Source organism: Conger conger, chromosome 3 (assembly GCF_963514075.1).
Source record: "Conger conger chromosome 3, fConCon1.1, whole genome shotgun sequence".
Classification (NCBI taxonomy): domain Eukaryota; kingdom Metazoa; phylum Chordata; class Actinopteri; order Anguilliformes; family Congridae; genus Conger; species Conger conger.
Genome location: NC_083762.1, coordinates 56,872,527 through 56,888,228, shown reverse-complemented (window position 1 = coordinate 56,888,228; position 15,702 = coordinate 56,872,527). Strand labels below are relative to the sequence as shown.

The 15,702-nt window shown below is 40.1% G+C and overlaps 1 protein-coding gene across 2 annotated transcripts in view; it reads right to left on the bottom strand.

Moving 5' to 3' along the window:
- The window catches only part of LOC133124169 (diacylglycerol kinase eta-like), a 59,483-nt gene that overhangs the window by 30,336 nt on the left and 13,445 nt on the right, over positions 1-15,702 (bottom strand). For both annotated transcript variants that reach the window (XM_061235125.1, XM_061235123.1), the window contains exons 3-5: positions 13,077-13,157; positions 2,894-2,998; positions 1,415-1,547 (exon numbers count right to left, since the gene is read on the bottom strand). In XM_061235125.1, the coding sequence (XP_061091109.1) occupies positions 1,415-1,547; positions 2,894-2,998; positions 13,077-13,157 (319 nt within the window). The remainder of the gene's footprint in view (positions 1-1,414; positions 1,548-2,893; positions 2,999-13,076; positions 13,158-15,702) is intronic.

Here is a 15,702-nt window from a genome sequence, read left to right as displayed (position 1 = left end):
GTGTTACTGATACAAAGAAATATGTTTTCTCATTTGCATTCCAAAAACATTTCATGGTTAAATGGGTTTAAATGCCCTTAAAATCGCTTGCCTATTTTACCCAATAAGCTTGTGCTTACAGTACTGAGTCATGCTTTTCTTGAACCACCATTTTCTTGGACTTCAGCTTGATACTCTTTGAGGATGGAGAGACTATTATTCCATTTTCTACAAAAAATAAGTCTTTTTTAATTCCCCCTGAGAGACATCCTGTGTGACAGCTTGTTTTTTTATAGTTGGATTGATTTATTGAAATAAAACAATGAGAATAGAAGCCATCCTTTTCAACACTTGAAACATATATAGTGAAACTGGCAATGTTTACTTCCTCGTAGCACAGATTTATTCAGCATAGCTTAATTTCCATCTGCTTGTCATGCTAATTACCATAATCTTTTAATATGATTCCAGGCCATTAGCATGTATAATGCATGACATATGGTGCTATTTTTAGACCAAGTGCAATTACGTGCATGTTTCTGCATTTTTCTTTATTTTGAAATGGCAGATTATCCACGCAGAACAAACCGTGTCCAGTTGAAAGCTTTTTTTGAATTTAAACAACTGAATGAATGTTCTTTTACAGTATATCCATTTTCAATATTCTGTAATACACAGAACTATCAGATAGTGCTATAGTCAGATATTGCAAATAGATTTTTTTTTTATTATCAATTTTTAAAAACATACACTACACTCACTTTATTAGGTATTTATTAGACTATCTAGGTTTAGACATATTGGTATCCTGCTGCTGTTGCCTATGCCTATCCACTTAGAGGTTTGATGCATTGTGTGTTCAGAGATGCTCTTCTGCATACCACTGTTGTAATGTGTGTTTATTTGCGCTCCTGTCACCTTTCTGTCAGCTTTGACCAGTCTGGCCATTCTCCTCTGACCTCTCTTATTAACAAGGCATTTTTGCACACAGAACTGCTGCTCACTGGATGTTTTTTGTTTTTCGCACCATTCTCTGCAAACTCTAGAGAGTGTTGTGTGTGAAAATCATCCATTCTCTCCTCTTATGGAATATTACCACTCAAGGAAATATTTAGACGTATCCACACTAAAGGTTTTATTCTATGATTATAGATTTTCTCTGATACTATATTCATTACCGTACTAATCTAATTCTAAATTCCATTAGTATCATTATTCTACAAGCCACAATCATTGCTTTCACCGTTAATGGTGAAACAAGATGATCAACTACCGGCAACGTCTGGTGAATTAATGACTCGGGCCCTCCAGCAGTGTGATGAATCACATAATGCAACACATCCAATCTTGCCTATTATTCCTGGTTAGGCTCAGGAGTGCAATTAACTATCTCTTTAAACTGCAAATGTGAAAAGCAGCGATCCATTGAGCTTACCTTCACAGGAGAGGCCATGGGAAGTGACCCCAGAGAGACTGTCTCTGCAGACGTTGCAGAAGGTGGGGCGGGCGTGGGAGCAGGCATACCAGTTGTGCATCCCTGAGAAATGTTCCACATTAAACTGTGCTGTCTGGCGAAGGAGAAGTTAAGACAAGTTGGCAGCACCATTATAAAGACCCCCCCAAAGCCCAACAAGAAACACACTCAGAGCTAATGGCTTAGATGCATCAAAAACCGCATGCGTACTACTGTATGACATGCACCATATTAACTCAAAACCAATAGGGAGAGAAACCCTGTCCTTGTGTATTACCCTACACAATTCACTGATACACAGCTTCACAAAGCTCATGCTAGTATATGGATACTTCTTAAACTGAAGTCCTGCAGCAGTTACTGTTTTTGGTGTATTTTCACACAGAACTGCCTACTTTAAGAAACTGACAGGCTAAAGAGTGCAAACAATTTAGTTTCAAATGCCTACCTGAACATTTACTGCTAACTGAAAATAAAGCACAAAAACCTGAAGACACTGCAGACCTCCAATACTGGAATTTGAATTACTGCCTCGGTGCATTAAATTATTTATTTGCATAGCAGCTGGAATTTACCAGCTTGGCTTACATATCTAAATTGCACAAATTATTCATGTCATGCACCTGGCCACCAGCATATAATATTATGACATTGGAAAAATACAGATAGGAAAGGACACAACCACAGCATCCAACCCATGAATGAAACCTGCAACCATCTGGTTTTAATAGTTGTTTACTACCCCCGACTGTATGTCAACCAGCTGCCCTGTGGCACAGTATGTTTTCTGTGGGTATGTTTTCTGCCTTTAGGGGAAATTCAGCAACTTACTGTACAACAGTCGTTATGACAGTAACTGTATAACAAAAATAGTCAGCTAATAATCCTGCTAGAAGCAACCAGAAAGCTTTTCTCAGAGATAAGCATTGTCAATGACCTGCTCTGAAGTACTAAGTACTAAGTACTAAGAAGAGCTATCTTACACTGCTCTCTCAGCTGTTTATTCCTAAATAAATCAGGCTTCATCTCAAAAATGCATATGACATGCCTCAAAAATGCCTGTTCACCCTGGCTGGCAATAAAGACAGACTCCCCAGCGCTCAGATGTCCATGCAATCAGATGCATCTTAGGTCAACATCCACTGGAAATATACTATGCAATGTGCATGTGCGCTGAAAATGATTTACATCTGGGTCATGTGAAAAGCGGTTTTTGATCAGAGCAGAAACAAAGTGGGTACACCCTAAGTAATTATATAAAATGTACATTTATTTTATATATGAAAAAGCAAGCGCTATAAACAATGTTTAAATAAAAAAGGGGTCAGGTCCTATTTTGGGTAATCCAAGAATGTGGTGTGGCTAAATAAAATCCAAGTAAACAATAAGGTTATTGCAAACATTTTCTTAGGAAGGTTATGAGAAGCGTAGTATTCTTACCTCATAATGCTCTCTGGACTGGACGGACTTTAAAGAACTGATCCAGTCCTCCATCTCTTTTCTGTTCTCCGCACAAAGGATGAGTCTTCTGAATGGGGTGATTACCTGAAGAAGATATTCGCCCAATTAATGCCTTCTGCCCTGGCACTCACCGAACGCACTGTTCCAACAGAGGATGTGTCCCTTCTTTAAAATGAGAGCCGAGTCTACCCCCCCCCCCCCCAACCCTTCTTCTCCTCCATCTCCTCCTTTACCTAAACCTCAGCTTGAGTTAGATTCCTCCTGACAAGCAGAACGCCTCAGAAAATCGCTAAAAGCCTGTTTCATAACCGAGACCGCCTTCGCCGAAAACCTCACCGACACTCTTCTTCATATCCTCTCATTATTTATCGATTATGCCTTCCTCAACTTTTTATATTTATATTTTATCCGTTGGAGCGGCAAGAGCCAGCCCGGCTCCCACGAGAGCAATTCTGTACATTGCGCGTTGTGATTCGGAGACATGCGAAGCAGCCCACAAAGTAAAGAGGAGCGGCGTCTTATACCGCGGACCGTGCCTACGAACCGAAGCGCGTGCGTTCCCGCAAATCACTGCCAAAGTGTTCAGCCGACACAAGCTTCATCATTACCCGCCAGTCACAATGACTACAAGTTTACAGTGCTGTACAACCACATTTCCATCAGTTTGATTTAAAGAGTCAGGTTGTGCTCCGACAAGTCTGACACATTGCAGTGCAGCGTGTGACTGTATTACTGTATGCTGCTTGTATAATCCCTTAAAATACAGAATATACTGCAACATATTGTACATATAGACTTTATTGAAATATGATGGAAATACTGTATATTTCACAATATTTTTCCCCAAAAAATGTATTGAAAAAACTGTGGCAATAATCTGAAGATCTACCTATATTTGTGTTGCATTAACTGTTCTGATATTGAAAATATAGTTTTTACTTTCAATATGGTAGCAGTATATTAAATGTCCCTAAGGGATATTCATATTGTTCTTCATGGTTACACCATAGATGAAAGAATAGTACTCTTATTCACGAATACTAAGCATTTATTCCCCATGCGTCTTAAGAAACAGCAATTGCATGCAGCTACAGTACTTGTTTGACATCGTACATGTATTCACGTGCAGGAACTATGCACATGCTGAAGTGTATGTGCGAGAATTTAAAATGTTGGACGCTGCCTGGGACAGAGTCTATTCTTATAGGCACAGCTGTGCGTTAAAAGCACAAGGCCTCATCAACAATCATTGAGCTTGCACCTCCCCTTATATGGCTCTCAGAGGTACAGTGTAGTCCGTAAGTATTTAGACAGTGGTTGAATTTCTGTTCTTTTGGATCGGTACTCCAATACATTGGATTTTAAATTAAACAACGACGATGAGGTTAAAGTGCAGACTGGCACATTTAATTTGAGGTATTGTAGCCATGTTGGGGGATCCCTTTTTATACATAATTTTAGGGGACCAAAAGTAATTAGACAGTTGTCTTCCCAGCTGTTTCTAATTAGTCAAGTGTATGCAATCGCTTCCTTAATAAAGGTCAAATAAGACATTCAATAAAGCAAGTCAATAATAATAATAATAATCACAACAACAATACTACTACTACTACTACTACAACTACTATTACTAATAATAATGATAAAAAATAATTCACTTAGCGACACAAGGAGCGTGTAATTTGTGAGTGTAGAGTGAAGGGAGATGGAGTTAAAAAAGAAAGAAGTTGCAGTACATGCTCAGCTGTGTGTGTGTCTGCGTGAGTGCGTGTCGTAGTGTTCATGTGTCCCTGTTATTTCTGCCTCCATTGCCATGAAGTGGAACTGGCTCCATCTCGATCATTTCACCAGAGAGTAAAATTGAAATTCCAAGGAGAGCCCATTTTAAAAGCCTGTCCCCGTATTCGGCAATGGGGATGCTAAATTCCTGCCTGCCTGCCTGACAGAATAGGCCAGTCATGGACACAGATATTAAATCATTAAAGATCAGCATGCTCCATGGGTGTATGCATCAGTTTCAATACAAGCATTGCATTGCATGTTGGGGAAAAACACAACAACACAACAAAAAAAGACTCCAAGGCCATTTTTTCGGAATTATTATTTAAAGCCATTTCCTGCATGTCGTTAATAATGATATGACCTTTAGCAGCTTTTAGATGTACTAAAATGCCCTGCTACTTTGCCTGCTGCTTAGTCTGCAAATAATTGTAATAGTCTTCATAAAAAAATAATAAAAAAACATTAATAAAAAAAGTATGTGAATATATTGGCACATTTAGCTAATAGCCACTGTTTTATATAATTTATCCTATCCAATTAACTGTAGACACTGCTGTAAATGTGGTCATGATGGACAGCTGGTTTTGCCTCGAAAGCACAGTGCTGTGAAAGTAATATTGCCTTTCGTTAAGGTCAAAGCCTAAGGGTGTCAAATTTAGCCAAAACAAGCAGAAATCGGTTATCGGCTTACAGTATATTACAGTTTGATGCAATGTCAGCTGTTCACATTAGCATTCAGCTTTCTTTGTTGCATAGCCAACTCCCAAGTCATGCTTCTCAACCACACAAGGAAGGGTATGTTTGAAGTACACTTTTCAAAGACCAAAAGGCTTTGAAAGTTGTTATTTTCCATGGCAACACTTTAAGATAAGGTTACCTTAATTAACAAGAATGCAATCAAATATATTAAAAATATTTGTAATGTACTTTACTAACTAAGCCTTATACCACTGTACATGACAACAGCAAATTGCAGTAACTCATTTCAGTTTCTTGAATGTTTTTTTAATGGCATATGCTATGCATAAACTATCTTCCGTTTACTCAATGTCAGTGCAAAAAACAGCAGCTGACAAAAAGAGGAGAGCTTGTGCCTTCGACTGTATGTACTCCTGAAGAGATTGCAGCAATGGGCATGAGTAAAATAGGGCACTCCAAATTGGTGTAATATTAAAATAATTAAGTAAGAGAAAGCGGGAGCTGGTGTAGTGGTTTTTGAACAATTGAGGTAAATCTGAATACTCATGCCACAAATCACTGTATCGCAAACAGTGGACCACACAGGATAAAGGCAGAGAGCAGTGCGGAAATCCATTGCAGAAATAGGCAAATCTGATCAGGGCATATGACCAGGTATGCTGTGAACCAATGCTGAATGTGAAATTAAATGCAAGTTATTTTCTCTAAGTTATTTTCTCCACTTCATTATAGCAGAGGACCCCAACCCTTGGTCCAAAAGAGACTAAAAGCGTGCTCGCATTTGTTGCTGGTCAGCCATATATAAAGCAGATCATGACAATTCACTCACCTCAGTCTGATTTCTTGGATCTAAGCATATTTCTGATTATATGGCAGAAGAAGAAAACAGCAGACCCTGTGTTGTTCCAAAACCATAACTGATCATCCCTGAATTAAATATTAGATCTGAATATTTTCACACCTCCGGCTTTCGTTTTTGCACATTTGTGTTTGGTGTTTGTCTATGATATTTGTTTTTGATATCTGATACAAAATTGGTTTTCAGCAAGGATGCCATGGATGAAGAAAGCAACACGATTCGCAAAACACAATCAGAATGGGACAGTATTGTTATTTAACACTGCCAGAAAATAGTGTAAATGATTCAGTACCCCTTAAATGATTCATCCAACGGGAAAATGGATTACCATTTTTAAAACGTTTAGCTTCAAAGCAGAAACACGGCACCAGAGTGCAATACCTCTTTTGTGTCCTTATTTCAGATACCACATTTCAGGATAAATCAGAAATATCACTATGTCACACAACAGATGTTAATTATACATTTTTAACACACCACACAATGAGGATACCATTTATCTTCAAGAAACCCCTATGTTTCTCATTGTTACTTATTTACTAAGTAGTGCATGAATCACTTTCTCAGGAATTAGGAAGAGGACACACAATGGCCCTGACGCAGGATCAATGACTCTGTAACAGGCTCCAATCATTCAAACTGTCTGCGCGGTGAAAATGACACCATATTCCGCACAACATTGATCTGCCTCTCGAAAGAGAAGAACACCCATCATCACCTTGTTTGAAATACCATGTCAAGGACAGCAGACAAAGCTACTGTCTAAATGAGGTAACGGTTTGCAGAACAACATTCCCCGCAAGAGTTGTTTCGTTTCTAAAATAGAACACTAACAAGACTGCGAAAACACCAGCAACGAAGAACTGAATTGTCAAGCTTATCCTACCAGCCATCAGAACATTCAAAAAAGAAAGTCTCATGTTATTAATTTAAAAGACCACTTGGAGGGATGCTGTAACCAAAGGGGTGTGCACAGATGATTAACCCAAGGAAGAGCCTTTGGTGGGTGAAACGCAAGCACTGCTCTCCCCTCCAGTGGCAGGGACGGAAAAGCTTGGTGACCCGTTGCCTTGGAGCTCAGATCCTCTGGGGTTTCTTCTGTTCTACTGTTCAGCAGCCCCCATCAGCTGACAACCATGCACGTGCACGCACACACATGCACGTATGCACACGCATATGCATGCACCCACAGTCATACACACACAGGCACACACACACATGCACACACAGAGAAAAACAAGTAATACACGTATGCACAAACAGAGGCGTATACACACTTTCCTACACTCTAACAGTCACACACATGCATAAATATCATAAATCAGAACCATGCTGAAATGTGCAGAATTGCAAAAAAACACACAAGCGCACACGCAGACACACATGCAAACACACAGAATGTATACACTCATGTACATGCACAAACACACACACATATTGCACACACACTATCTAAGAACAGCTCATGCTAATGTATGCACACAGCAGTCAGCAGGAAAATCTAACACACACACACACAGTCAAATAGGAAATTTTTATATCTCATAAATCCCCATCCTCTCACAATTATACTTATTCAAGGTCTGAATAATTCAACATATGAAATCAGCAATCAAAAATGTTGTTATACTATAATCCTCACATTATGTTTATGTTCATTTAAATCACACAGAGCACATTTTCCAGGTGAATGCGTGAAAGCATTAAGTCCCAGAAAAAACGAACCCTTGTGGATAATCAAATCACGTTTCTGATTAGCAAAATCAAACCAAAGCTTGGAGACCAGATGCAAGCAACCCAGGCATGTCTCCAAATACTATGTCTCCAAGACTTTCAAGTAAAATCCTGCTCAAACCGAACATCTCAGCAGTACCTTATGATACTACCCAGCCATGCAGACAACAATGTACAGGCAAACTTCCCTTCGAATGACCACCGAGAGACCTATTCAGAACAACATTTTCCAGACATGCCTCATCTTTTTGACACAAAATAAATTTTATGTGACACTGACTTTAAGATTCCGTCGGTCTGCTGGATCCAGCCGCGATGATTCCTTTGTAGTACCCTTCCTCTCTCCTACTGTAAATGTCCTGTCTGTCGATAAGCCTGCACATCTTCTAATGAGGTAATGTTATCTCTCTCTCTCTCTCCCTCTTCTCTCTCCCTCTTTCTCTCTCTCTCCCCTCCCTCCTTCTTCTTTTGCTATGCAGCCCCTCAACAGCCTGAGGACAGCCCACCAAAGCAGCACTGAGCATCACATGGCATGACACGCTCTCCCCTTAAGAAACAAACACGCAACACACTCAGACACATATGCATACGCACAAATACATACAGAAACACACACACAAGCACAAAGAACTCATGCACGCACACACACTTGCATACACACAAAGTACATGCACAAACACATACATGTGTGCATGCGATGAACATTTAGGGGGATCTCATGTGCACAACCTTCCCAGAGCAACTGGTTACCTCTTCCACCGGTCCAAAAGGGAAAACCTCTGCTAAAACGAGAGCAGCATTTTGCTTTCTGCTGTCAGTCTCATTCCCCCTCTTCCTTTCTCGACTCCGGGAGAGCTTCAGCTCAGCGCTAATATCGCCGCGCATATGACATCGCTCCGAGGATTCCCTTTCTGTTCTTCTGAGCGCCGCTAACCCCCCCCCCCCCCCCGCCAAACCCCCCCGTCCACCCACACTCACACACCCTCGCACGTGCCTGCGTCTCCCAGGAGAGCGATATGGTATGCACCTCTCCTCTCCGCTCAGACTCCGCTCTAAAGATTTCTGCCAGTGGCTAAAGCACAACGCGCATCCTCATTCAACGATGTCTCGCCTTCTCTGCCCCCAAAACACTAACAGTTACTCCATTTAGAAACGCATTTAGTAAAATACCATTTCCCCACTTAAGGACTTATGTAGGTCCAGACCGTTTTTATTCCCTCCCAGTAGGGACTCTCAATCTCACCATTTTAATATAGGAATGAGACCCAGAACATATTGTTTTATCAATATTTAATGCATTGTACTGTAGCCCTACGAATAAGAAGCCTGCCAAATCACCCTCAAATCGAGGACATAATTTGTATTCTGCTCAGTAGCAGGGGTTTTCTCTCACTAAACCAGGGATCTGCTCCTCCAGGCTGCCATTAGCTTAAAGGTATAATAGGGTGCAAAATATGTGGCTTTTTGTGGTAAAAGTCAAGATAAGGAAAATTAAAATGCTAAGGGTAGCTATCCTTGGACTGTTTGTGCAGTCGTATTCACCTCAAATCGTATTTTGCTTTAGAAATTCCTCAGAAGAGGAGAAGCTTTCTAACAATACCAAAGGTATCTCTCTACTGTAGATATCAAGGGAGTTGTATCCCATTGCATTTTGAGTGCCACCAAACCATGTTTTTGAGAACAACGTCTTCAAAGTTCCATCGCAAGAGTTACGTGAGGCTGGGAGACAACTGAGTACACTTAGTAGCTGACTAAATTTATAATCATTTTGCAATAAAATCCACCTTGACTTTCTCTATACATGCCCAATTTCAAACACTCAAAAACTACATTGAGCAATGCACAAAGACATGCCCCAATCTAACGTTACGAACTGAAAAACCGCATAAATCCCAAGATGTAACAGATTTCCTAAAATCAAACAGATTTCCTAAACAGACACCCACCAACCCTACTTAGCCTATAGGTGTTGGAGCTTGAAACATATCTGGTACTTAAAGTTTTAGAAACATTGCATCTGGATTACTTTATGTTATCCTTCAGGCTAACATTATACGCATCCCCCATACCCCCTGTGTAAATTACACATATGTATAAACCCCTTAAAACTATGTTTTTACTCTGAACATTTACTCTTGACATTAAGCAATACAGACCATGAAAGCAAATACATTGACATGTAGCCACAAACGCAGCTGATGTGGTTGTTTGTGACTGGTGAACGGTGATAAGCTGGCTAGCCTCCAAACAATACACAACTCCGGTGTTACTTTCACATCTTGTATTTAAAACCTTAAAAACTATATTTCCACACTGAATTTGGCATCAAGACATGTAGCCAAGATCTTGTTCAACAAAATGAAGATGAAATCCTAAAACAGCCAAAGATATTTTACATAAACATTGATTTATGTGAAATTGGCTGTCACAACATAAGACTGATTATGACAGAACGGGTCACATATGAGAACATCCTTTCACATATCACTCAGTGATACTGCCTCTCAATTAATACACTGCAGGGGATCAGACAACACAAACAACATTTTACAGGGAGTTCAGCTCCATCATTAATATCTACAGAGGTGGTGGTGTGCATGAGAAAAACAAGTGGGGTTCTACTGCTGTGTGCATTGGAACTGCTTTGACTAAATTTCCTCCCAAATGCAAAAGGCTTGTAAAAAAAAAAAAAAAAAGTTGATTAGTGTATTTTACTAAATGACACATATAGAACACATTTATTTTAACTTGAGTATGGCCCCCTTTATAAACCCATGTGCAAAATATATGTAGTATACTGTACAGTATCACATACTGCATGTGTTATAGAACCAGTTTTTTTAAACATATAGAGCACTTCACAATTTATTTTTATTTTGAGATCAAGTCAAGGCTCAGCATATTGTATCAAACTCAGTGTCCAATTAAAGGGAAGGGAAAATAGATATTTAGTTACCATTTCAATAATTTGAATTACGAGCTCTTGTGAAATTAATATAAATTTATAGAATACATTACTTTGAACATAATTTGAACTGTGATTAACACTGATGGTTGCCTCAAAATTTCCATAAATAATATAGAAATAATCAGGAGAGAAATGGGAGGTCAATAGCCTACCCAATATTAAATGCCTATTTACAGTATGATACTTTCAATGCATAGCTACTTGACTCATTAATCACAAATATTTCAGGTTAGTAAATTTTTTATACCTAAAAATGGACTGCATACACAACAGACTAAGTCAGCACTGTCACGGACAACATGTATGCAAAGACTCACACATCCTCATCCACACAACGCAAGCTGTCTTCTTCAGAAACGCATGCTAACTACAGTGGTAAAAAAATGGATGCTATTTATAACTGCTATCCTCCCTGGGGCTTTCTTATTTGACTTCCATGCCTTTTTATAGCCTTGCCTGGGGAGCACGTTGCAATTCTTAGGACACACTTGCTTTCACACAATCGCTTCCCCATTATGAGTCAGGCTCTTTGCTCTCTGTAGAGCAGTAGGGAACCAAATTATGACCCTGTATTGTGCATTGCATTTACCCAGAGAAATGAACCGGAATTGAACGAGAGCCTAGAGCCCTGCACAAGATTTAATCCCATTCACGCTGACATCTATAACATTTCTGACCATTCCCACGCGTTTCCACTGAGGTTTTGTTCCAATAAATAAATACATAAAGTGAAATAAATAATGGTTATGGTTAGGGTTGTCACATCACCAGCGAGAACTGGCTACCTGTTTCCAAAAGCCAAACCTCAAATCCATGGTAGTTTTCACTGTGTCTAGACAATATGATCTCCTTTACCAGTTCTGTTATGTCAGTGATTTTCCTGGTCCTGAAGAGACAGAGGGTGTGCTGGTTTTTGTTTTCGCCTTAATATCAAGAACCAATTCAGACCCAAGGAGCCAGGTGAGGTGAATGAACCCTTTTCACTTTGCCACCGTAGAAGGCAATTTCCACCTATTTTGTACTAGGCCTATAAAACTGTCAATATCTCGAAAACTATTTACTGTACACACATGGTTGAAGACTTGGGATCACCACCTCATACAACATGGCAAACGAGCCTGAAACTATTTACAAAAGAACAGTATCGGAATATACACAGACTGAAAGCACTATGAAGACTTATAGTGCTTCAACCAACGAACGTGCTAAAAATGATAATGACATATAAATACCGTAATGTATTCACAACAGCCAGATAAATACCCCCAGGATAAGATAAAAACATAGTTTTACAGTGATATAGCCTATCCCTGTGGTGAAAGCTTAGTGTATTCTGCACAGGGTTAGGGTCGGACAAAGGTTTGGCTGCAACATAAACGCTCATAGAATGGATATGCTGTCTGTATATTCATTCTGCTATGCGAACGCAGCAATATTCATAAACTGTCCGTCACCTGTATATGACACATTATACCATGTTGGAAAGGATAGGAAACCCTGTACAAGAAGCTTACCATGTTTTACATTAGTCTGGTACTGAAATGACCTAGCAATGCATTTACCCCACAATAAGAAGTAGTTCAAGATGACTTTCGCTTAGCTATAGTCCCGGCAAATATATAGTTCTCAAAAATAGCTGTGACTGTTTAATCAGAAAACAGTCATAGCTTCATAACCAGGAGAGATATTTGGTTCCAATACTTCTGAATTGTATATTGGAACATTACTTTTTGACGCAGAGAAATGGTACTAAGGATTGTTGGAATATGCCTTTTATTGTGGAAGGCAGGATTCTATTGCCCTGCTTTGCAAATAAGAGGCTAATGAGCATCTGAACTGCTGTTCTCACTAACAGAGAGTCTTTTTAACAATCAGGCTTTGCTCTTTGCAATTTTATTATGTTGCAGTTTTTGTATTATATAAATATGAACGCAACAATAATTTGGGACGTCGACAACTCCACCAGAAGGGGCAAAGTTGATAGGGTTAACTGTGTAATCAACTGCTTTCATTGAACAATGAAGTGCTGAGTAACACTGAAAGCCAGCACACCCTGCAGCTGTCCAGGTCCAGGAATAAAGATCACTGTGTTATGTACTGCTGAAGCATTGGAGACTTACAGTGAAGCTGTTATTGACATTCTTTGTGCTGGATTCGGCGACACTTGCATCTGACAAGTCCACTTCATCAAAAATGAGTGACTGAGGAGGAGAGAAGAGAGGGAGACAGTAAATTAGTGCAGCAAGAGGAATGCACCAGCCTCTGCAGAATGCATGGTGCTGAAATCCTTCACAGTTCCCTTTCCACTTTCAACTCAAATAAAGTTGTTGTTGTTGTAGTTTTCCTTCTTTCTAGAGTATGTTTTTTTCCATTTTTTCCAAGTATGTGTCAACCTTTGGCATTCCTGGTCAGTTTTTGATTTAACAGCATTGGGGGTTGTCACCGTGCAAAATGGTGTTATTTCAGCCTTTTCAGCCTTTCAGCTTTCCTCCTGCAATTAACACTAGAAAAGGAATACAGGGGGTTTGTGCTATTTTCTTCACAGAAATCCAATGCCAGCCAATAGTCAAGCAGCTGCTGGTATGCACGTGTGAATGTGTTGATCTCTACCAAGCACGCTCTTCAGAAACTGATTGTCTATGCAAGAGCTATCGAAAGAAATATATACAATATATAAACAAAACAATATGAATTAATTGCAATTGTTTGATGAAGATGATAGAGATGTTGGGGATGAGTTAGATTTTTCACTGAAACCAAGTCATTGAATAGCTACTCTCGGAATAGACTTCACGATAGCAATACCTGTGGCAAATAGGGCCCGTTTTGTGGGAAGGAGGCAGAGCAATCCGAGGACCACGCCCACTTGTTAAGTAGGCACACTCCTGGACTAGATTACGAATCACTCCTGGCACTTATAAATACGTGCTTTCCAGGGTAGGTGGCTTAGGAACCGCCATGCGATAAAAACCCAAGAAGGTATGAAGCTGAAAAGCTACAGTTTGGTTTGGTTTGCCTTCATTATTTTGACCCCAATCCCATGAGGGTGAAGGGAGAAGAAGTTTTGTTTATTTTTAGAGTTCGCTCTCTCTCTCCCTCTCCCTTCCCCACTCCACAATATGAATAAAATGTCAAAAACCAACACTCTTCCTACCTCCCTGTGTCCACTAGTACCCGCACCCCCCTTCCATTAATTCTGGGACATGATTGGCTGGGGTTTAGAGAGATGGCGAGGCTGAAGATGGCTGAAGGGGCCTGAAAAGGGGGATGTGTTCATTGTCTTTTTACCTCAGCCGGGAGTAAGGTGGTCACTGAGGATGAGGAACCAGGGGACCATATGGTGGTCGCGTCCCGGTTTCAGGTGAGACAAATATCTGACACGGATTCAGGGCGGAGGCTGCACGCCCTCCTCTACTCTCTCGAGTGACTGACTTCACCCTCGAACAGATTCGGGATAACCAAGTGATCAAGATTGATGGGAGGCTACTTGACCAGCAGAGGGCAGTGTCATACCCCTACTTTTGTATAATTAATGAAGTTATATAGGGTTAGTCAGGACCCACATACAGGGAAAGAAGCACACATTCATAACCACCTGGACTGTTTCGTAATGTAGTCCAGGTGTGTGCCTTCTTAACCAGTAGGTGTGGCCTTCGGATTACCCTGCCTCCTTCCCTCCTTGCCACAGATACGTAAAGACAACTGTGACCTGCAACAGTTTTGTGTGTGGTCCCTGCTCACACAAAAGAAAAGATCTGTTTTTCCTGTGGAATTGATGAGTCAGAGGAGAGAGGCAGTGTGTGTAATAGCAGGGGCATGGGAAGGGAATTAATTCATTGTGGGAGCTGAATTCATTATGACTAAAGATTACATTACTTTTTCCATTTTGTCCTGCCCTGTTTCATACATGTTAGCGCTTTTCTGTGTGCCTGTAATAAGCTATGGCTTGACACATTTTTTCGTACTGCCTATATAACAAAAGCAGTAACAATAATTTAGAAATAAATATCAATTCACTTGCATCCTTTATTTCAAAAAAATAGTTTTGCGACATGTGCTAACATAATCTTTATGAAATTAGGTGGTTGTGTGTGTAGAAACCAACTAGGCATCAGGCTTGATGGTTCTACGTAGTAAATAAAATGACAGAAGAGTTGGGCCAAGACAATAAAGGAACTTTTACAAGTTCTGGGAACCAATAAAAGGCCACTTTAAAAAACCATAAACTGACACATTTTTCAACCTTTAAAGTCAGAAAAAATCTCTAACATGCTCCACTGAGGAATTAAGATGGTGCATAAGCAATGCTCTCTAAATGCCATTATTATGTAAATAGGAAATGGTTGGCATTTATATAGCGCCTTTATCCAAAGCGCTGTAAAATTGATGCTTCTCATTCACCCATTCACACACCAATGGCGATTGACTGCCAAGCAAGGCACCAAACAGCTCGACAGGAGCATTTGGGGGTTAGGTATCTTGCTCAGGGGCACTTCGACACACCCAGGGCGAAATCAAACCGGCAACCCTCTGACTGCCAGGCAATTGCTCTTACCACCTGAGTCAATGTTCCCATGTAACTTCCATCCTGTTACTTCATCATAGGCCACACTTTGCCTTGTTGGCCACATTTTGATTTCCTTTGCCTTATTGGCTACATTTTGATTTCCTTTGCCTTGCTTTCTCATTTTTACAGTAAATCTGCAAGGCACAGACTGAATAGGTTTTAATGTCCAATTTATTCAA